This window comes from Ceratotherium simum, chromosome 7 (assembly GCF_057802395.1).
Source record: "Ceratotherium simum simum isolate JZ-2026a chromosome 7, ASM5780239v1, whole genome shotgun sequence".
Lineage (NCBI taxonomy): Eukaryota > Metazoa > Chordata > Mammalia > Perissodactyla > Rhinocerotidae > Ceratotherium > Ceratotherium simum.
The window spans coordinates 32,503,915-32,531,501 of record NC_141906.1 but is presented as its reverse complement, the minus strand read 5'-3'; the positions used below and the strand labels follow the sequence as shown (position 1 = coordinate 32,531,501).

Sequence of the window (27,587 nt, the reverse complement as noted above, 5' to 3'; positions counted from 1 at the left end):
GGAGAGATGACCCCACAAAGGACGGACTAGGACGCCAACACAGTTCTTGGGACCCCGGACGCCCATAGTAACCCAGCTGCAAGATGGCACCTAGTGATGCTCGCCCGGGCTCAGACTGACACCTAAGTGGGACTTCCCTCTGAGCCTTGGCTTCATCCTCTGTCAAACCAGACGGTTGGGGTTCCTTGCCCGGCTTGCTGCAAGGTTTAGAAACCGGCCCTACCTGGGCCCACGCGCCGCAGGCATGCAGTAGGCCCGCAGCAGTCACGCTTAGTAAACGCCAGCTGTCGTTAGTAAGTCCCCCCTTTGTAACTCAACAGGGTGCGAAGTCCTCTGCGCCGCTGGCGCCGCGGGTCCGTGGAATCTGCGGGGACCCCGCCCCCGCCCCCGGCGCGCGGCTGGAGCCACCCGGTGGGGTTTCGGCGCGCTGACGTGGGCGGATCAAAGCGGCTGCCCGCGCCTTATAAAGCAGTTTGGGCGGCCCGCGCCAGAGACCGTGCCGGGCGAGGAGGAGAGGTCCGGAGAGCGGGCGAGGCAGGCCCAGAGCAGCCTGAGTCCGCGCCACAGTCCCTGCGGGACCCGAGCCGGCCGCCGCTCCTCCGGATCCCGGCGTCCTTCTCCGGCCGCTTCGCGAAGAGGGCGCTGCCGCTGCCTGCCCAGCCCGGAGGGCGCTCGGGTCCGCTGGGGGCCGCGCTCGCCGCTCTCCGGCCCGCCGGGCAGCAGGGCACTCAGGGCGCGCCCGGCGAGCGCTCCAGGAGGTGAGCAGTGGCCGCGGGCGGGCGCTCAGCCGGGACCTGCTAGGGCGGGGGGCGCCCAGTCCGAAGGAGACGGCGCGACCCCGTTGGGCACCCACTCTGGATAAGCAAACCAAGCCCTCCTCCATACCTCTGCTCCGCGGCACTCCGAGGAATCTCCCTTACGGAGCGCAGCCGCGGGGAGCTGGGGGCGCCGCTTTACGCAGATAAGTGATGGAGGTGGCTGTGGGGTTCCTGCGGCCCGCCGCAAGCCTTCCTGGTCCCGTTCGCCACCACCCCCCCACCCCCCGATTCGACCCCCTCCCTCCCAGTCGGCACGCAGATGAGGTCATGCCCGAGCCATCCCGGGGGTGGGGGACTTGGATCTTGCGGCAGAGGGTGTGTGTGGCGCGGCCGGAGAGGGTGGCAAAAGGCAGGGAACTACGGCGGCTCCTACAGAATTGGGGGGTGGGGGCGGACGCCTCGCTTGGAGACCGGCTCCCAGAGCAGCGAGGAAAGGGGGTGAACCGAGGGTTTGTTTACAGACCTGAGCTCCAGGCTGGGGGTGGGGAGGAGAAGAGTCCGGTCCCCAGCCCGGAGGCACATCTGGAACCGCCTCGAACATCTGGCTGAGCTCGCGCAAGAGCCCACACCTCCCACCTCCCGGCGCTCCCGCCTCCATGACCCTCACGGTCCTTAGGCGCTCAGGTCCGGCTCCAGAGGGGTAGTGGGAGGTGCCCGGAGGTCCCCCACCCCACCCTTCCCACTTGCAAATAACCCGTCTCGCGGGTGACCTGGCTGCCCGGCGCGTCGTCCGCAGCCGAGCAGACCCATCTCTCAGGACTCGCAGCGGGGGTCCAAGCCGGCTTGCGGGCCTGGCCTCTCTCCGCGTCGCAGGTAACCTTGAAGCGGTCGCTCGGCGTCACCCGCTCGCAGGGTGGCTCTGCGAGCTGCACAGCGGGAGGCTTCAGGCCGTGCCCGCGCCGACCTTAAACGCGTGTCGTGGGCACTCTGTCCCCGCGAGCCGTGCCTGCTCCCGGCCCAGCGCGGGCTCATCCGAGTAGAGGAGGCTCGGCATGTCCCCGCCGGCTTGGCTCAGAGGGGCGGTCGCCCTAGCAGCGGGGTTTCCAGGGACTTCCAGAGCTCAAGCCTTATAACCACCTGTTGGAGCGGGGCTGCAGCTCCTGCGCTCGCGGTGCACAGCCCGGGTGGCCCCTTTTCTCGCCCGCTGCAAACGGGGTAGCTTGGACCTTATCCCCAGCGGGGAGGAAGGGGCCGCTAATCTCTCCAAAGACTCTGCGCTTTGACGCGGGCCCACTACGAGCCTGGACCCAAGGGAGGCTCCGCGCTGGGCCTGAAGCAAGGGGTCGGGCAGTTCCTGGCTGAGCACGGCAAGTGGATGTCTTATAGAACGACCGGAACTGAGAGGGCACTTATTCTACCCCTCATCCCATCCCCATACGGGGACACTGGGTCCCAGGAAGACGAGGGGACGTGCCCAAAGTCCCACGGCGCGGGAGGCAGCTGCGGATCCCACCTCGACCCCCTGCTTAGCGCCCCCTGGCGGGCCGGGGGCTCCGGGAGGCGAGTGCGCCCTGACCCGCGGGGCGCAGGCTGAGAGTGACCCAGCGGCCCCCGCGGCTGTCCTGGACGCTCTTACACGGGACAGGAATAATCCGTCAGGACCCAGAGGCCCAGGCCAGCGCTGCCTCCTCCTGGGACGTGCTGGGGCGGCAGCGGAGGGAGAAGCCCGGGACCACCGGGGCAGCTCGGAAAGAGCCGGGAGTGGCTGGAGGCCTGGGTCCCCGTGCGCTGTGTGACCCGGACGGCCCCTCCTCTCTCTGGACGGGTTGGGCTGGACACGGATCCCCTGTTGTGAGTCCGCGCTCTCCTCTCTCCGCGTACAGCCCCTTCCCCTCCCCACCCAGGAATTCCGGGCGTCTTGGGGGGGAGCCCACACTTCGGGAGGGAGTGGGGGCGAAGAGAGACAGTGACTGGCGTTTTGATGCTCTCCCCTCCCTCATTTCCAGCCGATATTTTTCTCGTTCCCGAGAGTGTGGTAAGCTTTCAGGGCCAGTAAGACAAAGGGTTTGGATACAGGCTGGGGGGGAGGAGGGGGCTCAGTTACACTGAGAACCCCGCCGGGACCCCTAGCCTTGACTCGCCAAGTTTGTAGCCAGCGCCTCTGTTAGGCGCTTAGCGGGGACTCTTCGAAGGACGGGAGACTCTTCGCAGGAGAGAAAAAATGTAATTCAGGATTTTCTCCCTGCCTTCCTCTGCGTTATGCTGGAAGGCTTCAGAAAACAGTGGGGTTTCAAGTGTGTGTGTGTGTGTGTGTGTGCGCGCGCGCGCGCTTAAGGCACACCCGTGCACGCACACACTACACAGGTACGCGTAATCGCGGAAACCTAGGAGGGGGCGCTTAGAGACCGCAGACCGCGGGGAGGCTGGGAAGAGCTCAGGAGAGGGGCGGCCAAGTTCAGCCCCTCGTTTCTATAGAAGGAGAAACCGAGGTTGGAGGTGGTGGACGGCTTGCCCAAGTTCACACAGCCAGAGGGGAACGCCCCCTTCCCGCTCAAGTTCCCCCACTAAGGCGGACGCCTCTTTTTTTTGGCTCCCCAAATCTTTTAGAAAGGAATCCCTTTGTCTCCTCCTCCCCAAGGGAGAGGGTCTGGGCCTGTGTGTCTCCGGGCGAACGCCAGGTGTTGGTGAATTTGGGAGAAGCTGGGAAGGGAGTTAATGAGGTGAGAATGAAGAGGGAAAAAAGAAGAAGAAAAAAAAAAGCCAGAGAAAGCGGCTCTGCTGCCTGCGGGCGGGCGGGGTAACTGCTGCTCCGCGGCCCCAGGACGCCGCCTGGCGGCCGGAGGCGGCATCGCGCCGGCCCCCCCGTGAGCTTCCCTGTTTAGCCAAGGCCAGGATGCCTTGCCTGCGCTCTGGCCTGGGCACCACGGGACGCTCCAAAGGGAGACGGCTGGAGAGGGAATGGAGACTCGGGACCCTCAGCAGCCCTCACTGTACAAAGACCTTTGCCATCCCATTTCTCATCCTCCCCTTCACAGACGGCGAAACCGATGCCCAGAGCAAGCCCCCATTTCCTTATCTTCTCTGTCTCCGGACCCCCGGTAGATGTGGGAGAACACGGGCGTGGACCCGCCGCTCACTGGCTGAACAACCGCATTTCACATCTCTGGGCCTCAGTTTTCTCATCTGTGAGATAGGGGCAGTGACAGTGCCTATGGCACAGGGGCGCTGGAGGAGCAAACGCCATCGTGTTAGGTGAACGTCTTTATGAAAGGTGAATTGTGTCCGCATCACAGTTGTGTCCCCAGTTTACAGAGGGGGTAAACTGAGGCCTAGTGGGAGGGAAGAGCTGCCAAGGGCTACAGTAATTAATAATTAATATTGCGGAGATAATACCCCAGATCCTGGCCCGAACCTGCTCCTCCTCCGCCCTGGACCCCTGCGTCCGCTCCTCTCCGTCCCTCCGAGGTCTGAGGGTCCTTCCCGGCTTCCCCCTCTGCCTCAGTGTCTTTGAGCCGGTCTTTGGCATCTCTGTCCCTCTCTCTGTCTCTCTGCCCCTCTCCGCCGGGTGTCTCTGGTCCTGGCGCCCGGTTCGCTTCCCGCGGGCGCAAAGGCGAGGCCGGGCCGGACCGCGCTCAGTGGACACGCCCTCGGACGCGCTCGGCGGCGCCTAATTCGAGCCAGACGCCGCCGCGTCCCGGGCCGTGCGGGGCGGAAGGGCCCCGACCCTCCTTTGTAATTTGAATACAACGCCCCCCTCGCGGCCCCCGCCCGCGCCGCCCTCACCAGCGCCCGCTCTCCCGACCGCAGGCGGCGTGCGCACAGGACGCGCGGCGGGACTCCGGCGGCTTCTCCACCTTGCGACCCCGCGCCGCCGCGCGACCATGAGGCCGCGGCCGCAGCTCTGCGAGGCGCTGCTCTTCGCCCTGGCTCTCCAGACCGGCGTCTGCTACGGCATCAAATGGCTGTAAGTAGGGACCCGTCGTCCACCAAGACGGGCCCCGTGCGCGCGGATTAAGGTGCCCCCTGAATCCGGCGATCGCGCCCAAGCCCCGGGAGCAGAAGTTGGCTCGGGGGTCGTGGGCAAGTCACTCTCCTTAAGCCTCCTCCTCCTCCTCTGTAAAATATTGTCTTTACCTCCCGGGGAGTTGCGAGGCAGGAGCGAGACAGGGCGTGGAGGGCGACGGAACTGCTCTGCCCTGTGCAGCTGAGGGTTGCGCAAGACGTCCGCAGGGGCAGATGGAGAAGACAACGTGGTCAAGGGACCCAATCTAGAGGGTCTGTGCCCTGCACACGGGGCCCGCTCTGTATTTTGTTTCCTTGTCCGTCTCCTGACTCTAGTTGGAGGTCCTCGAACAGTCCTGACCCCTCCACCTGGGTGACCGTGGGGAATTGTCGCTTAGCCTCTGGGACCCTCAGTGTCCTCCTCTGTCAAAGGAGGGTAAGGGATCTCTCCCTCGCTGAGATCAGATGAGAAGCGGCTCATGCAAGAGCCTCCTAAACTGTCAGATGCTGTGCACATGTGAAGGGCCTTCCTTTCAAGTTATTCACGGAGGGTAGTGGGAGAGAGAGGCGCCCTTCCACGCAGCAGAAGGGAGTGCCTGCTCGGTGCAGGGCTGTGGGCGGTGCGGGCGGCCGGGGAGAGAGGAGTAAAACCCAGCCCCTTCCTGGAGGAGCTGCCCTCTGGGCTGCAGGAGATAAGCCCAGGCCGTAAATAACTCCAAGTGCCCTAGGAGAGGCCAGGGCGGTGCCGTGAGGGCCCAGAGGAGGGGAGACCACCTGGTGGGGGGCACATATTTGGGGCCCTGTGGACGCTTTTCAGGAGTGGTGTCCCTAGGCTGGGCCTGGGGAGTCTCTGGGAGTTTGGGGGGTAGAAGCGGTGGGGGGAGGGCACTTTTGGTGCAGGGGCTCCCTGAGAGGTGGGAAAGTCCAGGACAGGACACCTCTGGGGTGGGGGGCAGGGGGCGGGGAGCCTTGCAGATAAGCCGGGGGTGGGGGGGGGTGAGGCAGATTGTGGGGGCTGGGGGGGAGCTGTGAGTTAGGTCCCTGGATTAGCTGGAAGACAGGGCGATAGTGGGTTGGCCACCAGCAAACAGTCTGGAGGTCACCAGCCCTGCCCCTTGTGGGGCTGAGTTATCGATTAATTGGTGATTCAAGAGGGAGCCCCGTCTTCTCGCCTTTCTTCTTTGTAAGGGGAAGCCCCGGCTCAGCGGCCTCTCAGCCCTGGGGCTCCAGCTCTTCTCGGCTGCTCCTGATGAGTTTTGTGAGAAACCAACCACCTTCCTTCCACCCACCGCTGGTCCTGGCCCTGTCCCAGCTGGTGGGAACCTCTGATCAGGGAGTCCACACCCTCCTTGCCCACCACCACCATTGTGCGGATAAGGAAACCGATGACCAGAGAGGGAGAGGATTTGCTAAGAGCACCAGCAGCATCAGAGCCGAGAAGTGGGCTTGCTCCTAGAGCCCTGGGGGGACACTGCTGACATTCGCGTGCCACACGGGGAACACTGAGGCTCTGAGAAGTGTGTGACTTGCACAAGCCCCTGCGCTGGCATGTGGCCCGGTTGGGCCTGGAACAGACAGCTAGCTAAGCCCAGCGTCCATGCTGTCCCCACTGCACGGCCCAGGCTGCCCAAGAAGTGGGTGCAGCTCGGGGTCTGCCTTAAAGGCGCTCCTAGCCTCTCAGGAGAGACAGACGTGTAAAGAATACAAAGTGGACTTTGGGCTGTGTCCTAGGAGAGGGAGTGTGGGAGCCCAGAGGAGGAGCAGTTTGTCCCGCCTGGGGGAGGTGACGTTGGGCTGGGCTCTGAAGGATAGGTAGGATTTTGAAGGCCAAGAAGGAAATGCAGGCAGGCGTCGTAGGCGGGAGGAACAGCAGGGCCGAAAGCCTAGAGGGGAAAGCAGAACCCGGGGATCCAGGAGCCTCCTGGTAGATCCTGGACAATGTTCCAAGAGCTGTAGTCACTTAGTTTTGATACTACTCCTAGGAGGGAGGTGATATTCTTATCACTACCATTTTGCAAATGAGGAAACTAAGGTACAGAGAGGTTAAGTAGCTGGCCCAAGGTCGCACAGCTAGTTAATGGCGGCTGTGGGATCAGAGCCCAGGCAGACGGGCTCCATGAAGCCAAACTTCGTGATAGTGGTTAAACTCTTGCTGGAGCTGAAGATAGTGGGGGAAGCAGGAGAGGGAGTGGAGCTTAAGAACAACGGTGTGTGTGTGTGTGTGTGTGTGTGTGTAAATATGTGTATGTCTGTATATGCATATGCTACAGGTCAGGCACTGTTCTAAGTGCTTTATGTGCATTGTTTCGTTTAAATCTCCGAATCACCCTGTGAGGGGGGTTCTGCTATCGCCCCCATTAACCAGAAGAGGAAGTGGAGGCACGGGGGATCTCTGACTAACAGTGTCACAGCTAGTAGGCAGCAGAGGCAGGATCTGGAGTCAGCTGTCTGGCACTGTGGCCTGTTGGTCGCAGGGAGCCACAGGACAGTTGGCAACAGGGCCGTCAGTGTACAGTGCAGGTGGGAGGCTGGGGACGCATCCAGGAGGCTCGGCTGTCCTGGGGTTGTCGCTGGGTAGGAGTGACCCAGGGGCTGCTGCCCTGGGCCTTGGAAAGTGAGCTGAAGATGAAGGGGGCATTTGACGTGGAACTGAAACCAGATGTGGCTGAGTGACCCATAGTGCCCACCTGTTGGGGACCCAGGACGCAGCCTGAGCTTCCTGGTGGCATGGGGGTCAGAGAGAGGGAGTCAGAGCCGGCTGCCCGTGGAAGACCCTGACCAGAAATAACCCGGGGGACCCCTCCTCTTCCTCACTTCCCACCCAGGCCAGGTGCTGGGCGACTGTCAGACCAGAGAGTGTCAGGGACCCAGCTGGGCCATTCACCCCGTTCTCTGGCTGCCTTAGGTGGGGGAGCGCCCATAAAGGCGGCCCCAGCCTCTCTGGGCTGCCCCAGGCCTGCTGCCCACTCAGGGGCCAGGTCTCCCAAGGAAGAGTCCCAGGAGACTCCAGAAGGGACACGGCTGCTGCAGAGCGGGTGGAAGTAGCAGCATACCTGAGCTGGGGGACCTGGGTCCCAGCCTGAGCTCTGCCCCGTCACTGGCCCAATCCAGGCCGCGGGCAGATCAATTGCTTTTGCCTCTCTGAGCCTCACTTTCCTCATCTCTAAAATGGAAGGGAAAGAGTCCTCGCCTGGGATCCAGCTGTGTTCAAGTCTAGGCGGGTCCTGCCCTAATCTGTGCCCCATTGTCCCCACTTGCACAATGGGATGGGGAAACTGAGGCTGGCGAGGGGCAGTGACTTGCCCGAGGTCGCATCTCAGGTGAGTGGCCGAGCTGGAACTGGAACCCAGGTCTCTGCCCTCCAGCTGGTCCCAGAAGAGCCCCCAGCTCCTGAGTCGGGGAGACTTCAGCCCCCCCAGCAGAGCCCTTGGCACAGGCCTCGCCTGTGAACTCTCTGTCCCCTCCTGTCCTCTCATCCACCCTCTCCCCCGTGCCCTCACCCCCAGATAAACCAAAATGTTTTCAATTAGGGGTCTGCTGCAGGGAGGCAGGCCCACGAGATGTCCAGACGGGTGACTCCCCCGCCTCCCACCCTAATCCTTGATTACCTCCCGGGGGGGACTTACTTAGAAACGGTCATTACCACTAATTACCAGATGACCGCACGGCCCTCCTCAGGAGTGGAACCGCAGCCTCCCGCCTCCTCACCTCCCGGCCTGCGCGCTCCCTCCCGAGCGCCGGCCTCCCCGGCACACGGCACTGGGGCCTCCTCCACCCCACACAGGCCGCTCCTGTCCCTCCAGGGGCCTCCAGATGCTTCCTGTTTGTCCTCCACCCACCTGGGCAGTCGGAGCCTCATCTTGGGGTATCCTCACCGGGGTTCCCCCAGAGCACCTTCTTTCACCAGCAGCTGGAATTAGCCGATGCTTGGTGACTCCAGAGATGGATGGACTGAGCCCAGAGTGGCCCGGGGCCCCCAGCAGTGAGACCCCAGGCACCAGGAGCACAGAGCACCCCGCCTGGGAGTCACAGCACCCGGCAGTCAGGAATTGCCCAAACTCAGCTCCCCAGGAATGGCTCTGCCACGTTACCACACTTCTGGGCTTGAGCAGGAGCCCAGGGAAGGGGCCTGGACGCAGTCACCCTGCCTCGCTGCCCGCCGTGTGCCTGGGACCACACGGGGGTGTCTCGTGTGTCTCCTGTAATCCTCCCACTGAGAAACAGAAACTGGCTCCGAGGGAAGGAGGGAAGTTGGGTGAGGTGAAGGGCAGAGCGGGCTTGGGACAGGCTGGGTGTGCACGGCCCCCAGCCCAGCAGAGAGCGGACCTAGGTCCGGGGGAGGACGGGTCAGGAGAGGCGGAGCTCCCGGGCCCTGGAGCGCCTCAGTGTCCTCCTCTGTACAGAGAGGGATGGTCACCTCGCCCAGGCCGTCCCTCTGGGGGTGTGAGGAGGGGATGAGGCGTGCAATGCCCTCTGTCAACGGCTCTGTCAACGGGGGTGCAGGGCCCTCGTGGGAGCCCACGTGTGGACGGTGTTTACTGGGGGGAGATGGGTGGAGGGGCTGACAACCCAGGGGACGGCCCCTGCCTCTGTGTGGTCACAGCTCACCCCACACAGACTGCAGGAATTCAGACAATGGGCTCCCCAGAAGGGGTCCTGGCGTAGGCGGGCCTCGGTGGTCAGAAGGCCAGGGTGGACCGGATGGTTCAGGTTAGGTCAAGAAACCATGCCTGAGGTCTGCTCTGCGGCCTGCCCCATGCTGGACGCCAGCATCAGAGACACTAAACGTTCCCCTGCTCGCGGTTTGGGGGTGGGGCTGGGCCAGGGGTCACAATGAGGGGAGACTGCCGGGGACACCCATAGTCTATCTCAGGCAGGCTGGGTTGCGTCACCCAAACCGCGGCTACCAGGCCATGCCCACGTGCCGCCGGGTCTGCTTCCCAGGCCTCTGGGAAGATTTCCCTACTGTGGAGTTGTAGGATGGGTGGGGCATGGCAGTGAGTGAGAGACAGCAGGAAGTCAACTAACCTCTTAGGACTTGATGCAGCATGTAGTATCTCATTCAGCCCTTGCAGGCCTCTGGGGTCCTCGTTTTGTAGTTGATGCTCAGAGAGGGGCAGCAGTTTGCCCAAGATTGCACAGCACACAGAGGGCAAAGCTTGGGCTAGAACCCAGATCTTCTGATTCCCTCTGGTCCAAGATTCACCCAGCAATAAGCAGGAGGATCCCAGTCATGAATGTTCCAAATACTTTACATACATTATCTTATTTAAGCCTTGCCATCACCTTTTGAAGTAGAAATGATCATTAATTATAACAAATGAGGACTATGAGGCCCAGAGAGGTTGGGTGACTTACCCAGGTCACATAGCTGGTGCCTGAAACCTGTGCCCTTCCCTGGGCCAGCCCGTGAGCTGGAACATCTGGGTCATTGCCCTGTGACTGTTGATAGGTTTATGCAGCCGTTAATGTTGAGCATCTGTGTCATGTTCATTACCAAATGAGTCTGGGGGAGAGCTGGTGCTTAGACATCTTCCTTCCGCAAATAGATCAAGTTCATTTACTCGTTTAGGTACGGGAGCAGGGGAAGGGCATTCCTGGCATCAGGAAAAGCCTGGGCAAAGGCATGGTGGGAGGGCAGTCAGAGAAGCTAGGAGCCTGATGTGGCCAGATGTTAGAACACGGGGAGGAAAGGATAAAAGGCTGGAGAAGGCATGGAGAAAAACCCTTGGGTTTTGAGGGGCCTTGAATGTCAGGTGGCAGCTTGGCCATGACCGAGTGGGTGCGGGAGGCTGCCCGCAGGTGGGAAAGACAGCCCCAGCGGTAATCGTGGTGGCTTCCATCACGGAGCGCCGACCACACGTGTCAGCCCGGGCGAAGCAGGGACCACCCTGTCTGAGTTAGTCCCTCAGGAGATGCTGGGGGGTCGCTGGGAGAGGAGAGGTTAGTGACTTGCTCAAGGTCGCAAGGGGAGTGACAGCCAGCCGGGAGTCGTGCTGTTCCCTTGGCAACGGGCTGCCTCCCCCCAGATCTCGGCCTCACCCAGTCTTAGCCCTGACCTGGGTGGGGACTGCTGTGGGCATGGCAGGCAGGGCACGCGGCACTTGTGGCTGCAGAATGGCCTCTCCTGCCCCCGTCCCCCCCAAGCTCTCTGCTCTCTGCTGAGGGCCAGCTGGCTCCGGGGCAGGGGCAGGTCTCTGTGGAACCCTTGAAGGCTGTGGGGTCTCTCGAGCTTGCCTGCGCTGACAGGAGGTACTGCCTGAAGCCGTCTGTACCTGGAGAAGGCCTGGGAGAAAGGCAGATCCAGGATGGACCCCTGGTCCTGGAGTCTTGGCATCCCAGTCCCCAGAGCCAGGATCTGGGAAGCTTTTAGGTCCTATGACATCTCCAGGCGTCATAGAGACTCCCTAGGCCAGCATTTCCCAAAGCACCGATGAGGTCAGTGCTCCAGAACAAAGGGCTTTGTGCTCAGCAGTCTCCAGAGTTAAACAAAACCAAACCTGTCGCTTTGCTGCAGGACTTCTCAGGGCCTTTAAAATGTAAGTGTGCATTGTTACTCTCCAAGGGGGGCACATGGTACATCATGTTCCCCAAATGGGCTTGACCACGGGTCCCTTTTTTCAAAGTGTCTCACTGGGACCCATTCTGGGAAACACAGTTTCCGAGTACAGACACTGAGGCCCAGACAGGGACAGTGATTTATCTCAGGTCACACAGCAAGTTAATGGCTAAGTCAGATTTATCACAAAATTGAGTGGCTCCTTAATCCTTTCATGGCAGTCCCTTGCGTGTATGTGGGACATTACAGCCTAATGAACGAGTTTAATAATCAAACGAAGCCATGATGGGAAGCTCCTCACTCACGTGCGTGTAGTGAGTGCTCAATTAATCGTATGTATGGTTGTGCTAATGATTAGAATAACCTAGCACTTAGCACAGTGTCTGGCACATATAGGTGCTCGGTGCTGAATGAATGTTGAGTAAAGAGTAATAATTCACAGCTGTGTGAGAACTAAATCAAGCGATGGATATGAGAGCTTTGTGAACTGTAAAACTATTTATTGTTAGTATAATTATAATAAAGCTTAGGTAGGATGGAGGTTGTGATCCTGTTACGAATGAGGGCCGGGGGCCCAGAGAGGGACCGTGATGTGCCCAAGGTCACACCGGGGTGGGAGGGGGACATTGCTCTGCTGGGGACAGTTCTTTGCCTGCTGGTTTCCTGGCTCCTTCCAGCAAAGGCTCCCAGAGCCCGCTGAGGAGAGGCTGGGGCGGGGGGACGCGGCCCCTCACGGCCCGTCTTTCCTCCCTCGGTTGTTGCCGTGGGGTGGCGTGCAGGGCGCTGTCCAGGACGCCGGCGGCCCTGGCGCTGAACCAGACGCAGCACTGCAAGCAGCTGGAGGGCCTGGTGTCCGCGCAGGTGCAGCTATGCCGCAGCAACCTGGAGCTCATGCACACCGTCGTGCACGCCGCCCGCGAGGTCATGAAGGCCTGCCGCAGGGCCTTCTCGGACATGCGCTGGAACTGCTCCTCCATCGAGCTTGCCCCCAACTACCTGCTTGACCTGGAGAGAGGTAGGGGGCCGGCGGGGGCTGCCCGGGCCCGCGGAGTGCGTGCGGGTGGGATGGACGGATTCACACATAAATACATGTGTGTTTAGATAGGTGGGCGAATTCACCGGTGCATGGATGGATGGATGGGTATGTGGTGGGTGGATGAGTGAATAGATGGATGATGGATGGAAACACAGAAGGATACAGGCGTGGATGGATGGGTGGATGAATTAATCATAGATGTGGGCATTCAGGCGTGAACTGATGCATGAATAAACGTTTAGTGAGTGAATATACCGGTGCAGGGGAGCCTGAATGACAGTACAAATGCACGCATACCCTAATGCAGGAATGAAGGAATGAGTGCTGTCAGGGAGGCTCTTGGGAGGGGAGTCCACCCTTGGGGCAGACAGGTGTGCCGCAGGTAATTGTAGACCTGCCAACTGAAGTTGCTGAGAGAGGCACCGAGTGATGTAGGGACAGGAGAACGTCTGTGGGGGTGACTTCCTGGAGGAGGTGGCTTCTGGGGTGATTTGGGGGTCCCATGTACAATAGGGAGACTTTCGATAGGCAGAAATGGCCCAATAGATCGAATCTCTCCCCCGCACGGTAACAGCTAATGTTTGTGCAACGTTTGGCAAACCTTCCTTCCTTCCCGAATTATTTGAACTCCACAGAGCAAGCCTTCGAGGTAGGTGTTGTCATCCCCATTCTGCAGTTAAGAAACTGAGGCTTGAGAAGCGGAGGTGACTTGCTTGGCCCCGGGGGCAAGGCACCGCACAGCTGAGGCGCGTTGGGCTCTGCGGGAGGTTACTGGGGTTGCTGTTACAAAGTATCACAAACCGGGGGCTTCAAACAACAGAAATGGGTCGTCTCGCAGTTCTGGGGGCTAGCGGTCAGAAATTGAGGCGTCAGCCGAGCCTGCTCCCTTGAGGGCTCTGGAGGAGGCCTCTTCCTTGCTCCCTCTGAGCGTCCAGTGGCTGTGGGTGGTCCTCGCCTTCCCTGGCTCGTAGCATCCCTTCAGTCTCTGCCCCCATCACGTGGCCTCCTCCCTCCGTGAGTCTGCGTAGCTGGAATTCCCTCTTCCTATGAGGACGCCAGTCATTGGATTAGGGCCCACCCTGGTCCAGTGTGGCCTCATCTTAGCTCGGTTACAACTGCCAAGACCGTATTTCTAAATACGGTCACATTCACAGGTCCCAAGTCAGGACTTGACCATGTCTTTTTGGGGGACACATTTCAGCCCACAGCAGGCTCTCTGCACACTCGTCTTGCCATCAGGTCATGAGCTCTTGGAAGAGCTCAGGCACTGGGCCTTCAGTTCTCTAAAGCAGCCCCTCACACTGAGTGCAGGGCAGACAGGTGGAAGGACAGGATCATGAGTGTGTGAGTGAGGGTGTGCGGGGCTGTGCAGGCATGAGTGTGTGTGTGTGCAAGTCACAAGTATTTGTGGGAGGATGAGGGTGACAGATTCACGGCCCTAGTGCTGTCCTCCACGTGTACCCTCCCCGTCTGCCTGACCCCACAGGTGGGTAGGGGCCAGGAGGAGGCCCTCAGGCCTGGGCGGGGTCCTATCCCTCCCCTGACCTCGCGCCTCCCCGCCCCGCAGGGACCCGGGAGTCCGCCTTCGTGTATGCGCTGTCGGCGGCTGCCATCAGCCACGCCATCGCCCGGGCCTGCACCTCCGGCGACCTGCCCGGCTGCTCCTGCGGCCCCGTGCCAGGTGAGCCACCCGGGCCCGGGAACCGCTGGGGAGGATGTGCGGACAACCTCAGCTACGGGCTCCTCATGGGGGCCAAGTTTTCCGATGCTCCTATGAAGGTGAAAAAAACAGGATCCCAAGCCAATAAACTGATGCGTCTACACAACAGTGAAGTGGGGAGACAGGTAACCACCCACCCCAGATGGTTGTGCTTGTGCCAATAGGCGGAAAAGGGCCACCCGGTGTGCCCCAGTGGAGAGGGTGGCGGGGGGATGGGCCCCATCCACCCACACTGACGCTTCCTCCCCCAGCTCTTCCCTCTCCAGCCACTTGGGGCTTGCCTGGCTCCTGCTCCTCCAGGGGGTCCACCGGGATTTGGGTTGGAGAAAGCTGGCCGAGCAGCAGGAGCACTGAGCTAGGAGTCAGGAGCTCTGAGTTCCCGCCTTGGCTCTGGCGCTAAACTTGCTGTGTGACATTGGGCAAGTCACTTCCTCTCTGGCCTCAGTTGTTCCTGTCTATAAAATGGGGTGAGTTGGTTCGCTGTAGTCCCCATCGGCCATGTTCCTCGGGCCCTTCCTGTGGGGCTCTGCGCTGAGGCTGGTGTGGGAGGAGACGTGGAGGGGGCTGTGGGACGCAGAAAGCCCTGGCCTAAGGAGCCGGCTCCCTCGCTCTAACAGGGACCCCCTCCCAGCTCCGAAACCCACCCCCCCTCCCAAAACAGTTTCCCCTCAGCCTCTGAGATTATCAACGTTTCATTAATTCCTCATCTCATTCCATAGGAGGTCTGGTGAGTGAACGCGCAGGTGAATGAATGGACTGTTTTATTTTTCAAAAATTAAAAAAACCCAACTTTATACCAATCTGTGTGCCAGACACTGTGGCAGGTGCTTGGTTAGTTTGCTCTCCTGTGGTCCACAGAACAGCCCTGGGAGGAGGTGCTGTTACCCCTCCCTGCAGACGGGGAACGGGGTCCTGGAGGGGCAGAGCGTGGGGTGCAATGGCATCTCACAACCTCCTCTCTGCAGCCCATTAGGCCCGCTGTGCAGAGCCACCAAGTGAGGCAGAAAAAACTAAGTAGCTTGACCTACTTGACCATCACCGTGTGATGGAGCCCGACTCTATGGGACTCCAGGTCCTCGCCTTCCTCTCTCACTGGGCTCCCTCGTGTAAGGATTCTAGGATGTCCAGGCCATCTTTGCACAGTTGAGGAAACTGAGGCCAGTTCACCCTGTGGGTCTGTAGCAGAGCCTGGCCAGGGACCCAGGACTCCTGCCCCCCGGCCCTGCTAGCCTGCCCCTCACCCCTGGAAATGCAGCGGGAGCCCTTCACCTGGCCCCAGCCCAAGAACCCAGCCCCACGACCCCCACGGCCAGGCCTGAGCCTCATGCCGCCAGGGGCACAGCCATCCCCTCCCGCAATGCAGTCCACACAGGGTCCTCAGCCTCAGGGGCACATCAGGCTGTTCCTAGAGCCCAGATGCCGTGGACCCGCTCTCCCTGGGGCAGTCTGCAAGAGGGCGGCCTCCCCTCCCGTAAGCCGCAGGCCTGTGCAGGTTAAAAGCCATCATCGCAGACACCATGTGTTTAGGGCTGACACACTGAGGGCCTCAGCGAGCTCTGGGCCCCTCCCTCCCGTCTGAGCTGAGGAACAAGCATACTTTACTTTCCTGGATGACTCAGAAGTACCTCGAGGCCCTTGGGAGGTTGAACGTGCCCTGCAGGAGGGTTCGCTTCGTTCCTGTGCTCTCCACAGGCTTTGTGGAGCCAATTCCGGATTTTAGGCCCAAAGGGACTCCCTCATTCCCTAATTCCTGGCATTGGGGGGGTGGGGGGAAGCCCTGAGCCCTTGACCAGCTCCCTCACTGATCACTGAGGGATTTGGGGCAAGTCCTTGCCCTCTCTGTGCCTCAGTTTCCCCATCTTTTTGATGCAGGGGGTAGGCCCAGGAGACCCATCCACCCCTGTAGCTGTCTGCACGGGGCAGCAGGAGGGCCGGCCTGGGCAGAGGGATCTGAGTCCTGTGTGCAGAGAAGTGGGGGGTAAAACGCAGAACTGAAAGGCTCCTCGGTACACATGGGGAAACTGAGGCCCCGGGAAGATGGTGGGACAGAATGACTTCTGAAGCCAGGGCTAGTCTCCCCAATCCCAGAGCCCAAACTTCCCCCCTCTGCCATAATTGTTACATAGACTGATTTTTCAAAACCAATATTGATTTAACTTTTACAGTTCACAAAACACTGTCATATATGTCATCTCATTGGATCCTTACGACGACTCTGCAAGGTGGCCGTCACTGCCCACTCTGCACAGGGGAGGACAGAGGCGCTGAGTGGTGAAGTGGCTTGCTCAGGGTCACCAAGCAGTGGAGGGAAAGGCCAGCCAGGCCAGGGACCGCGCCTCAGTGCGCTGACCTCCTGCCCCTTCCTCCCTCCCTCCCTTCCTTCTCTTCTTTTTTTTCCAGCAAGCATTTAGTGAGCCCTGGTTTGTGTGAGAGAAAAGACATGGAACAATTAAAAGCCATGGCTTTTGGAATCACCCTCAGACCTGGGTTCAAATCCCAGCTCCAGGATTTTCTAGCTGTGCAACCTTGGGCATGAGACTTACCTCTCTGGGCCTTCCTTTCCTCTTTCTGCAGTGGGGAAAGTAAAGATGCCTCCCGTGTAGGGCTGTCCCGATGATTAAGCCATGTTGTGTGTTAGAGCACTTGGTATACAGTAGGTGTATAAATGGTATCCTTTGTCCCTGCACATGCTGGTCTTTCTGCCCCTCCCAGCTGCCCCCCAGGTTGGAGGAGGAGCTAAAACACCCCCCAGCTTTAGAGCAAAAAACCCCGTCCCTTGAGGCCCTGAGCAGGCGATGATCCCCTGAGAGCACCTGGCCCGAGGAGGGTGGGGCAGGGTCCCGGGCAGGCTGAGGAGCGGGCCCTGGCCGCCCAGCCCGACGCCCTCCCCTGTCCACAGGCTCTGCGCGCCTCTCTGGAAATGAAGTGTAAGTGCCACGGGGTCTCTGGCTCCTGCTCCATCCGCACCTGCTGGAAGGGGCTGCAGGAGCTTCGGGATGTGGCCGCTGACCTCAAGACCCGCTACCTGTCGGCCACCAAAGTCGTGCACCGCCCCATGGGCACCCGCAAGCACCTGGTGCCCAAGGACCTGGACATCCGGCCTGTGAAGGACTCGGAGCTCGTCTACCTGCAGAGCTCCCCCGACTTCTGCATGAAGAACGAGAAGGTGGGCTCCCACGGGACACAGGACAGGTAAGGGCGTCCTTACACCCCCCGGCAGGAAGGGGTCAGTTGCGTCGTACGTGCCCACTCCAGCTCAGGGCCAGGCGCACAGGGGGGCCTCGGTTGGCATTTGGGGATGGTGTCCCTGCCCAGTCCAGGGCGGTGTCCCCAGGAATGCCCAGTGGAGGTGCCAGGACCCAAGGGGCCCCTGCAGAGCTTCTGGGAGTGGCTGTTGCCCACCTTGCCCAGAAAGGGTCCCCTCTGGGATGGAGGCTGGTGGGAGGCCCATGCCCCACCTTCTCCCTAGTGGGGGAGATAGACGGGAAGAGACAACGACTATACTGGGAGACGGGGGCGAGGGAAGAGGCTGCCCGGCATACACTAGGTCCTGGGTAAATGTTTGTCAGGTGAATAAGTGATGGATAAATGTCACAGCCTGCCTGTTGGACAGATGAGGAACTGAGGCACCAGGGGTGGTGGGGGCAGCAGCCAGCCCCTGGCCACACAGGAGGTCTGCACAGAGTGGAGGCAGAACCAGGGCAGCTGCTTCCCAGAGGGGCAGCAAGAGGGCAAGGTCTGCCTGCATTCTTTGGGGGGACGGTGCTCCCATGTCCCCCAACATGCAGGCACTCACGGGGGCCCCAGCTCTCTCCCCCTGGTCCCCAGTTTCAGAGCCAGGGTTGGGGTCCCTACCCTTGGCTGCATCACCTCATCAGGACAGGAGAGAGTGAGGGAGCCAGTGGTGAGTGCAGACCTACTGTGTGCCGGGCAGGGCTGGTGAGGATGCAGGGGAGCAGCATTTCCCAGAGGTGGTTCTGGAAGGAGCCAGTCATGCAGTGCTATATTAGAAACAGTTCTGCAATCAGATACGTTTGGGAAATTCACTTTGGTGATTCGCAAGGCACGAGAACATATTAAGGCTGGGAGGAATCCTGCAGTAAAGGGTCTGTCTAAGCCGGTGTTTCCCAGAGGTGTTTGGCTGTGGAACTCTTTTATTAGGGAGCCCCTAATAGCATTCCACAAAACTAGTCTTCTGTGGGGTTAAAAGAATATTGAACCCAGAGCAAGGGTGTCTGAGAACGTGTCTGGCACATAGTTGGTGCCTGGCCAGCATTCGCTTCCTCCACAACCCACGTTCCTGTCTCCAGGAGAGGGGGTCTGATTTGGGGGGCCCCATCCTCGCAGGCCAGGGCAGCAGGCTCTGTGAGGAGGCCCAGGCTCCCATCTGGAGGCCAGATTGAGGGGGTCAGGCAGAGTGAAGATGGAACCAGCTCAGGCCAGGGAGACGGGAAGGAGCGAGAGTCTGGGCTGAGGCAGCCAGGATGGGCGTGCTGAGGATGGGCTGAGGGGAGGAGGATTCTAGAACCCAGAGGGGCGGGGCGAAGCCCACCGAGGACCCCAGAGCAAGGAGAGGGTCTCCCTGGATCCATGGGGGGCTGTGTGTGTGTCGGGGAAGGACAGTTCCCCCCCGATGCTGCAGCTTCCTGAGGACCCTGAGCAGATCCCTTCACTTCTCTGAGGCTCATCCCATCCTCCATGCAGTGGGGACGTTGGGGACGATACCACACACCTGAGAGGGCTAGGGAGCCGAGCCGTCTCTACGCTCGCAGAGACCTCCTCTGTGCCGAGCAGTCAGTCCACGGGAAGGGCTCATTACTGGCAGTCTCCCCATCCCCCGCCATCCCCCCAGAGGCTGCCAGGCCTCTGCTCCCCAGCTGCCCCCACTCTGCCCCCAGGACTTGCCCCCACACTGTGGATGAGGAGGCCCATCCCATGGCACCATCCGCCTCCTTGCTTTCTCAGAACGCTCCGCCACCAGGTGTCCTGCCATGCTCAGCTCTCAGCCATCCTCTGGGGATGCCTTTGCGGACATCTGTACTGGTCAGCTTTTTCTGCAGTAACGAACAGCCCCCATGTCTCAGTAGCTTACAACCACAGTCACTTCTCGCACCCATTCCGTGAGCGCTGGCAGGTGCCTGGGATGGGGAGAGATGTCAGGTACTCAGATTGTGAGAGAGGCAAGCCCAGGGGTAGGGGGACCCAGAGGGGCCCTGACCCAGCCTGGACATCAAGGAAGGCTTCCTGGAGGAGGGGACATGTGAGCTTTCCTAGGTTAGGGGATTGGGGGTGCAGGGGGTTGGATGTAAATGGCTTTGTTGACTGGTGGTCCCTGTCTAGAGGCTGACCCCCAGCTGGGGAAGATGCCCTCCTCACATCCAGCCTGAGGACTGAGGCCTCGTCAGCAGTCAGTATTCCAAACCCCAACCCTCTGTCGTGTTTCATCCAGAGGCCCCTGCACCCCTGAAACCTGCCCTCCGACGGCCTGTGCCGCCGTGCCCTGGGAGCCAGCAGCCCTCCCCTGGGCCCTGGCCCTTTCTCCAGGCCCCACCCTCCCACCTCCCCCCACAGGCACCATCACAGGCCTTGTCTGCCTCTGAGGTTGGAGACCAGGTCTTCAGACATTGCATGTCAGGGATCCAGAAAGAAAAATGGAACTCGGCTTCCTTCCTACCACCCTTTCCTAGAGGAGTCTCCAGAGACCTTCAGGATAAGGCTGAGGGGGACTAATGGCGTTGAGTGACTAAACAAAGCCCAGAAAGGTTAAGTGACTTGCCTTCAGTCACACAGCCAGTAAGCAGCAGAGCGGGGGTTTGAACCCAGCTCTGTCTGGCTCTGTGCTGTGTCCTTCCTGCTGTTCCCTCCTGCCTCCTGCCCAGAACTGCTTGCAGCCTCCACATGCAGGTCACTGTTACCTCCCGACTCTGCCTCCAGGCACTCTCCTCCTTCTCACCCCATGGCCCCTTCCCAGCTCAGCCCTTGGCCTCTCTTACTCAGTGGCTGCCCAGCCTCCTCCCTGGCCTCCTTGCCTCCAGCCCTACCCTTCCATCTGTTCTCCCACTCCTCTTCGATTAGGTCAGGTCAGGCTGTTTGTTCTCTTTGCCCCCAACATTCTTTGCTCTCCTCTCCATCTTAGATTCGTGTTCATCTTCCATGAAATGGCCTAGGTGACCCCTCCTCCTCCAGGAATCCTTCCTGAATTCTCACAGGAGTTCTTACCCCATGTGACCTTGTGCAAGTCCCCTCCCCATTCTGTGCCTTAGTGTCCCCATCAGGAAATATGAGAGTTGGATTTGGTCATCTCTAGGGCTTGCCCATCTCGGACATTCTGGGACTCCTTGGCCCATGTGGCTGTGGGGACCGAGCTGCGTCCCCTCATAACATCCCTGTCCAGCCTGAGCCTGGGTGGAGGGACTGCCAGCCTCACAGATGTTTCTCCTCTGGACAGAGGAACCGATGGCGACAGAAGGATATGTGGGTCTTAGAGGGACCTGCCATGTCTTCTTCCCCACGGGCGGGGGATTCAGGAAGCAATGCAGCCCCGGGCAGCCCCTGGGTTCTCTACCCTTTAGGGAGGGAGAGCTCGCACTGGACTTGGTTTCAGGACTCCAAGCTTAAGCCCTGCTCATCCACAGCCTCCCCTGAGACCTCAAGGAGACCTCTGCCCTTCTCTGAGCCTGTTACCACCTATAAAATGGGTGTAATAATTTCACTGCCCCGAGGACACTGCCTCCAATAAGATAAAATACTGGAGGGAGGTGCCTGGCCCGTGGGGACAGATGGGTGACAGACCCTCCCTCTCATCACACAGAGTGCCAGACACCCACTCTGTCTCACAGGCAATGCCGTTTGTCTGTTCCAGGATTCATCCTTGGATTCTAAAAGTAAAAACGATCTCACATTTGTGGGTGAGAGTGAATATGAAGATAGGACTTTTAGAGTGGTTTGAGGCTCTTTTGAGTATTTAGAAGTAGAAGAAACAGAAAAAAGACATCTTCAAGAAAACAAAACACCCCATCATTTTGACAAATGCGTGTTAGAAATACGGGGCTGAGTGAAGTGCCCTCGGGGGAGAGGGGTATTTAGAATTCTGCAAAGACCCCGACACCTCCCAAGGGGCTGAGTGCAGCCGTGGGGGTGGGGGGCTGTCTGGCTGGGTGTGGGGCTGGGGTGACCGAGCACTCACTGACCTCCCCTCCCCTGCAGGCAGTGCAATAAGACGTCCCACGGCAGTGACAGCTGCGACCTCATGTGCTGTGGACGCGGCTACAACCCCTACACGGACCGCGTGGTCGAGCGGTGCCACTGCAAGTACCACTGGTGCTGCTACGTCACCTGTCGCCGGTGTGAGCGCACTGTGGAGCGCTACGTGTGCAAATGAGGCCTGCCCGGGGGCTCAGACGGGCTCCTGGGGACCCTCGGAGGCCGGCCCGGGGCCTGGAGACGCCCGTGGGTTTTTGCTCGTGAATTCCAGATGCCAGGCGTGGGAGGTGGCCTGTGCTTTGCCTCCGCTTGGAAGGCACCAGGAGCAGAGGCCTGGCCGCCCTGGAGTGAGGGCCGGGACATCAAAGGACACCGACAAGATTAAAAATAACCTGGCAGCCTGAGCCCCTGGAGTGCCCATTTGCTGCTTCCAGCCTGGTCTAAGGAGCTGGGGACATGGGTTTGGCAAGACTGGTGTGGACTCGACCTTTCACAGCCAGAGACACCGGCCTCCCGGGAAGGGCGGTCCGCCTGCCCTCCTCAGAATGTTCTGCAGGCCTAGCCCTCAAGACCCCCGGCCCACCCCAGGGTCCGGGCCTGCTGGGCCCGCCACATGGAACCACTAGCTTGGGTTGTAAATGTTTTTTTGTTTTGTTTTTTTCTTCCTCTGGGATGTGGGAGCTACAGAAATATTTATAAAACATAGCTTTGTGTTTGGGGTGGCTTGCCTCAATTCCTCTTTATATATTTTATATATATAAATATATATATATATAATGATCTATATTTTAAACAAGCTTTTTAAAACCAGCTGTGTGAAATAAATGCTGAGCGAACCCTGGCCCGCCCTGCAGTTTCTGGGAGATCCCGGGCGGGCGGGCCAACTCTCGGGTTTCCAGGATGGCGGCTTCCGATTGATGTCTCCCCCCACCCCCCACCCGGCTCTGGCCCCATCTCCCTGTATGATCTCTTGGTCAAGGGCGAGGACAGACGTCTTGAAACATAAACCCAGCTGGCAGATTCTTCGTTCCTCAGGGACACACAGGCAGGCGTGCATAGCCCAGTGGTGTCGTCAGACCCGCTAAGCTGGCTTCCAGAGAAAACCTGCCCCTGAGCTGGGTACGCAGACCTCAGGGAGGAGGTGGTAGACCCAGGCTCCACCAGCCCTGGTGGGTTTTCTGTGTGACTATGGGGCAGGCATTTCCCCTCCCTAAGCCTCAGTTTCCCCATTTGTAAAATGGGCACAGTGGAGAATAAGGTTGGTGGTTGGGAAAGGCCGCCAGCCTTGTGCCCGGAGCAGGCAGGCTGCAGTGGGCGTGGTGAGAAGGGGTTGGGTTCCTGTTGGGTTTGAAGGTGGAGCCATCAGGGTTTGTCCTCTTTATGGAGGTGGGGGTGAGGGCAAGGAGGAGCAGAAAAGACTGCAAGGGACTTGGCCGAGCGCCTGGAAGCCCTGAGATGGGGCGGGGAGAGGGCTGGGGTTCAGATGGGACACATGGGGATTGTGATCTCAGTTCGCCCCAAGTGGAAATACTGAGCAGATGGGCAGAGAGTCGAGTCTGGAGTTCAGGGGAGAGGCCGGGGCTGCGATGCACATTTAGGCATTGTCACTAAGGAGTGGGACAGAAAAGCAAAGGGCACCAAGGCCTGACCTCCACAGGGAGACGAAGAGGAAGAGAGGCAGAGGCTGAGAAGGAACAGCCAGGGGATGGGAGAAAGCCGGGGGTCCCAGCTATTGCCACGTGTAGACAGGGTCTCGAGGGGGCAGGCTCTCAGTGTGCACAGCACTGTCCCTCTCTGAGCCTCAGCATCCTTTCCTGGCGTGTGGGCGGCACTCAGGAACAAGTGAAGGGGTATCCTCGGCCTCTGGCCCCCTTTTAGTCCCCCAAAGTGGAAGCAGTTATTAATATTAATCATCTGTATCTTGCTCTGGTGTGGGGTGACCACACCAGACCCAGGATGCAAGAGAATGTTGTAACCTGAATTTCTGTGTGTGTGAGAGGAGACGCAAACGCTGAGGGAGGGCACTCCCTTGCCCAGAGCCAGCTGGGGACACTGGGGCAGAGCCTCGATTTGGTGGGATTTGGTGACGTGAAGCAGGCACCTGGGGGTGGGATGGCGTGGACGTACCCCTAGAGGCTGGACCCATCACCGGGTGGGAAGAGGGAGGGCTGTGTGGCTGTCCTCCAAGTCCCTGCCTGAAAGCTTACAGCACAGTGGCCAGAGTCACAGAATCACAGGCTGGAAGGAACCTCAAGATAAGTCTTCTGGTCTCTCAATCTGTTTAGCAGATGAGGAAATTCCAAGATGGGAAGGGCCTTTCCTGTGGTCACAGAGTTGATAAGGGGCTGAAGGCTGGTGGTGGGGTTGAGGGGTTCCCAGGGCGTCGCTCCTGCCAGCATCTCTGCAGAAAACTCAGCCTCCATTGAACAAGCCCCTGGAGTGTGCTCTCTCCCAGGCCCAGGGCTGTCGCTGCTGCACAGCCTTCATTGGCTCCCATGGCCCACACAACCCACCGCCAGCTCCCTGGCCTGGCATACAAGGCCCCTCACCCAGGTCCCCGGTGGCTCTTCCAGACACATCTCCTGCAACTCCCTGGGCTTCCCTCCTCTCCCGCCACAAGCAGACCACTCCTCCACTCGTGGATACTGAAGTCTGACTGCTAGGCCTGCCTCTGGGCATCTGCTGTTCTTCCGCAGGCCTGGAATCTCATTTTCCCCGTTGTTCCCCCTCAGCCTTCACAGCCGTCTCCACAGAGCCTTCCCTAGTGCCCTGGGTGGAAGGGAGCTCTCCCTCCTCGGGCTCCCTACAGCCCGTGGAACCTTTAAAGCAGCCAGGACAAGCAGATGGAGACACTGGACCAAAGACCCAGAATGGCTCTCAGAAAGGGTGGTCCTAATAATATAATGCTACCCTTTACTGTGCACCTACTGTGTGCGCTTCCACACACTGTCCCGCGTGACCCCAGCAGGCCCCAGGGGGATATTGTCACCTCCCTCTGACGGGGGAGGAGAGTGAGGCTCAGAGAGGGGCGACCTGTCCCAGATCTCACGGTAAGTCCACAGCAGAGTGGGGCCGGGAGCCCAGGTGTCTAACACCAAACCCTGCTCCCTTCTCACACGGCCTCACTGCAGCTAGGCCCGGGGAGAGCAGCGTGGAAGGCAGAAGACGGGAGACCCTGGTGGGCCCTGACGCGGTGGGCCTTACATACCTGCTGTGGGCCAGAGCCCGGGTCTGCAGCGAAGCCCCGCGCCTTTCTGGCTGGTTGGGGGCTGGGCAACCAAGGGGCCTGGAGAACTGGTCCCCGGACTGCCTCTCCCGGCTGGGTGGGGGTTCCCAGCAGGCAGCCAGGCTGAGCCCCCGCTCGGGTGAGGGGGGTGGGGGGCTCCCCCAGTGTGAATCCCGGAACCCCACACTCTAGAGTCTCAGGACCTCAGTGTGTTCAGAGATTTAGAACCATAAAATCCTGGTACCGGGGCCGGTCCCGTGGCGCGGCGGTTAAGTGCGTGCGCTCTGCTGCTAGCGGCCCGGGTTTGGATCTGGGCGCGCACCGATGCACCCCTTCTCCGGCCGTGCTGAGGCCATGTCCCACATAAATTGGAGCAAGATCGGCACGGATGTTAGCCCAGGGCCAGTCTTCCTCTGCAAAAAGAGGAGGATTTGGCATGGATGTTAGCTCAGGGCTGATCTATCTCACCAAAGAAAAAAAAAATCCTGGTACCTTGGACTTTTGGAGTAAAAATCCTCAACCCATTGCCTCGGAAGCCATTAGAGGCCCCTGGGCCACCAGCCAATGCCAAGATGTTCAAACACCCAGGTACTGATGTGTGGGTGTCGGCGTGCTTGTCACCAGCAGGATCCTGACCCAGCTGGGTTCCATCTCCCCCTTTCCTAAGGGGGCGGCGGTCCCAGACCGGGCTCTGTGATCCTCAGAAAGCCCCGAGAGATGGAAACTCCCCAGGGATGAGAGTGCCAGCCACTTTGAGGAGGCTTCCGAACCAAGTGTGGGAGGCGGGCCGGAGACACGGGAGAGACAGGCCTGGGGAGAGAGACAAGAAGGCGGCAGAGAGGAAACAGGAACTCTTGAAAAGAGGGAGAGATTAGTTTGGTGGGAAAGGAGGGGAGGGACAGATAAGGCCCCCCGGGGAGGCCGGGTCAGGCCAGAGGAACAACCAAGGGGGGCCCAGCCCGGACGAAGCAGGCCGATGGTCTGTTGTTCCTCAGCCCATGGAGACCAGCTGCCAGGTTATACAGACCAGGCCTCCAGCAGGATGCAGGCCCCAGCCTGGGACCCCAGACCTAACAGAGGGTGGGTGGGGTAGGGGGATTTCGGGGCTGGGAGGCAGGAACCCCGGCATCTTTTCTACCCTCTTGCTGTGTGACTCCAGGCAGCCACTGGAGTTAATTCTCACAACCATTCTGAGGGGTAGGGCCCAGCATTTCTGTTTTATTGATGAGGAGACTGAAGCCCAGAGAGAGAAGCGACTGGCCCAAGGTTACAGAGCCACGAGTGGCAGAGAGGGGATTCGAGCCGCACACTGCCTGGCTCCAAGTCCATGACGGGCATCCCAGGGGTGGAGGTGGCCTCTGGCTGAGTGCATAGTTGACTCTGAGCCATTGGAGTGGCCGAACAGGGCGTCACACAGCAGGGAGAGGGGACAATTCAAGACTGATCAGTTCTTGACATCTGTCACAGGGACCAGGGACTGCAGTCCAGGCCAGGTGTCAGGTGGCCCCAACCCCATGGCCATCAGGCCGTAGCTCAGCTAATACTCTCCTGCCCTGTCCTCCCCAGCTGAGGAGTTCCTGTCACCTGGGGGCCTGGACTCCCAGGCCTCACCTGTGTGTCGGGGTGAGGGGGTGAAGCACACGTGCCCCCCTTCAGTGGGCCCACAACTCCTGGTTAGTGTAGCAGAGATGACTGGAGTCAGAAGACAGGCAGAGCCTGGGGGCTTTGGGGCTTGAGGGAGGAAAGCCCATTTCTCTCAGGGGGTTAGGGATAGGGAGAGGAAGATCTGGAAGACTTCGTGGAGGAGGTGCCATTTACACACGATCTGGAAAGCTGAGGAGGATTTCAAGAGATGGAGAAAGAGGTGAAGGGGAGGGGTCTGCATGAGCAAAGGCGTGGAGGCAAGGTTTGCTCAGAGGATGCCAAGAAGACGAGTGTGGCTGGAGCTCAGGGGCCTGTGGGCACCAGAGCAGCACAGGTGCAAGCCAGGCTGCCTCGGGCCCTGGGCTGGTACGCCAGAGCCAGGGTGTCTAAGGCCACCCCCACCAGGGCGCTAGCCACTGGCTGGTCCAACTACCGCCTGTCCGCCAGCCCGCCTGCAGAGATGGCTGGCTTCAGGCAAGGCAATTTAACAGCCCACGTTTAACGGGTCCCTTTGCTCCCGTAGAACAAATCAATATCCGCTTGGCTCCCCAGCCTACGGCTGCTGAAGACATTCTCCTCATGGGCCCCGTGGTCCCCACGGCCTCACCTGCTGGGCTCCAGCAGGGGCTGAAGGGCTGGGGCAGGGCGAGGGGGGAGAAGGTGGCTGATCACACAACCATCCCAGACACCCCCATCCAGGCGGCAGGAGGGCGAGCCCTGGCCTTGGGGCTGGCAGGTGAGGGCGGGGCTTATGAGAGGCCCGGCCCGGCCCGGAGCTCCCGGACTGGAGCACGGCTGTGGTTAAAACCCAAGTGTTTATTTTATGTCTCCACCATCTTCGCATTCATAAAACTCCTCGGGGGGCTGTGGGGCGGGAGGCTGTCTGGGAGGTGCTGGGACGGCAGCCCGTTAGGTGTCATGCCCTTGAAGGCGCCTTCTAACTCAAGATTCTTTTTTTTTTTTTGTGAGGAAGATCAGCCCTGAGCTAACATCCATGCTAATCCTCCTCTTTTTTTTTTTTTTTTGCTGAGGAAGACCGGCTCTGAGCTAACATCTATTGCCAATCCTCCTCCTTTTTTTTCCCCAAAGCCCCAGTAGATAGTTGTATGTCATAGTTGCACATCCTTCTAGTTGCTGTATGTGGGACGCGGCCTCAGCATGGCGGGACAAGCAGTGCGTCAGTGCGCGCCCGGGATCTGAACCCCGGCCGCCAGTAGCGGAGCGTGCGCACTTAACCGCTAAGCCATGGGGCCGGCCCTAACTCAAGATTCTGATTCAGCTTTTCTTAGATTCTGGACCTCCAGAGTTCAGGACTCCAGGACTGGAGGATGCTAAGAGTCTAGCATGTCTGTATGCCATTGCTTTCCTCCACCTCAAGCGGGAGTGTGGGTTTCCAGGGTTTATCGTCCTTCCTGCCCCCTATTTCTCCTCCCCCAAGA

General features: G+C 59.9%; 1 protein-coding gene across 3 annotated transcripts; it reads left to right on the top strand.

The window, feature by feature from the left end:
• The first annotated feature begins 516 nt into the window (after positions 1–516).
• Positions 517–22,119, top strand: WNT11 (Wnt family member 11). 3 transcript variants are annotated; one of them, XM_004434017.3, is made up of 6 exons: positions 517–758; positions 4,566–4,722; positions 12,099–12,334; positions 13,923–14,200; positions 16,975–17,267; positions 21,282–22,119. In XM_004434017.3, the coding sequence occupies exons 2-6, from the start codon at positions 4,640–4,642 to the stop codon at positions 21,454–21,456; spliced, it is 1,065 nt and encodes a 354-aa protein (XP_004434074.1). In that variant the 5' UTR covers positions 517–758; positions 4,566–4,639; the 3' UTR covers positions 21,457–22,119. The 3 variants fall into 3 exon arrangements, with proteins under 3 accessions (XP_004434074.1, XP_087289596.1, XP_087289595.1); XM_087433470.1 differs by lacking the exon at positions 517–758 and adding an exon at positions 1,297–2,609; XM_087433469.1 differs by lacking the exon at positions 517–758 and adding an exon at positions 3,647–4,029.
• The last annotated feature ends 5,468 nt before the right edge of the window (positions 22,120–27,587 follow it).

What these genes read in the sequence shown, in the direction of transcription:
- WNT11 (XM_087433469.1), top strand. An exon ending in TGCTACGGCATCAAATGGCT is followed by an intron (nt 4,723 to 12,098) that starts GTAAGTAGGGAC and finishes GGTGGCGTGCAG; the next exon opens with GGCGCTGTCCAGGACGCCGG. An exon ending in ACAGTGAAGTGGGGAGACAG is followed by an intron (nt 14,201 to 16,974) that starts GTAACCACCCAC and finishes CCCTGTCCACAG; the next exon opens with GCTCTGCGCGCCTCTCTGGA.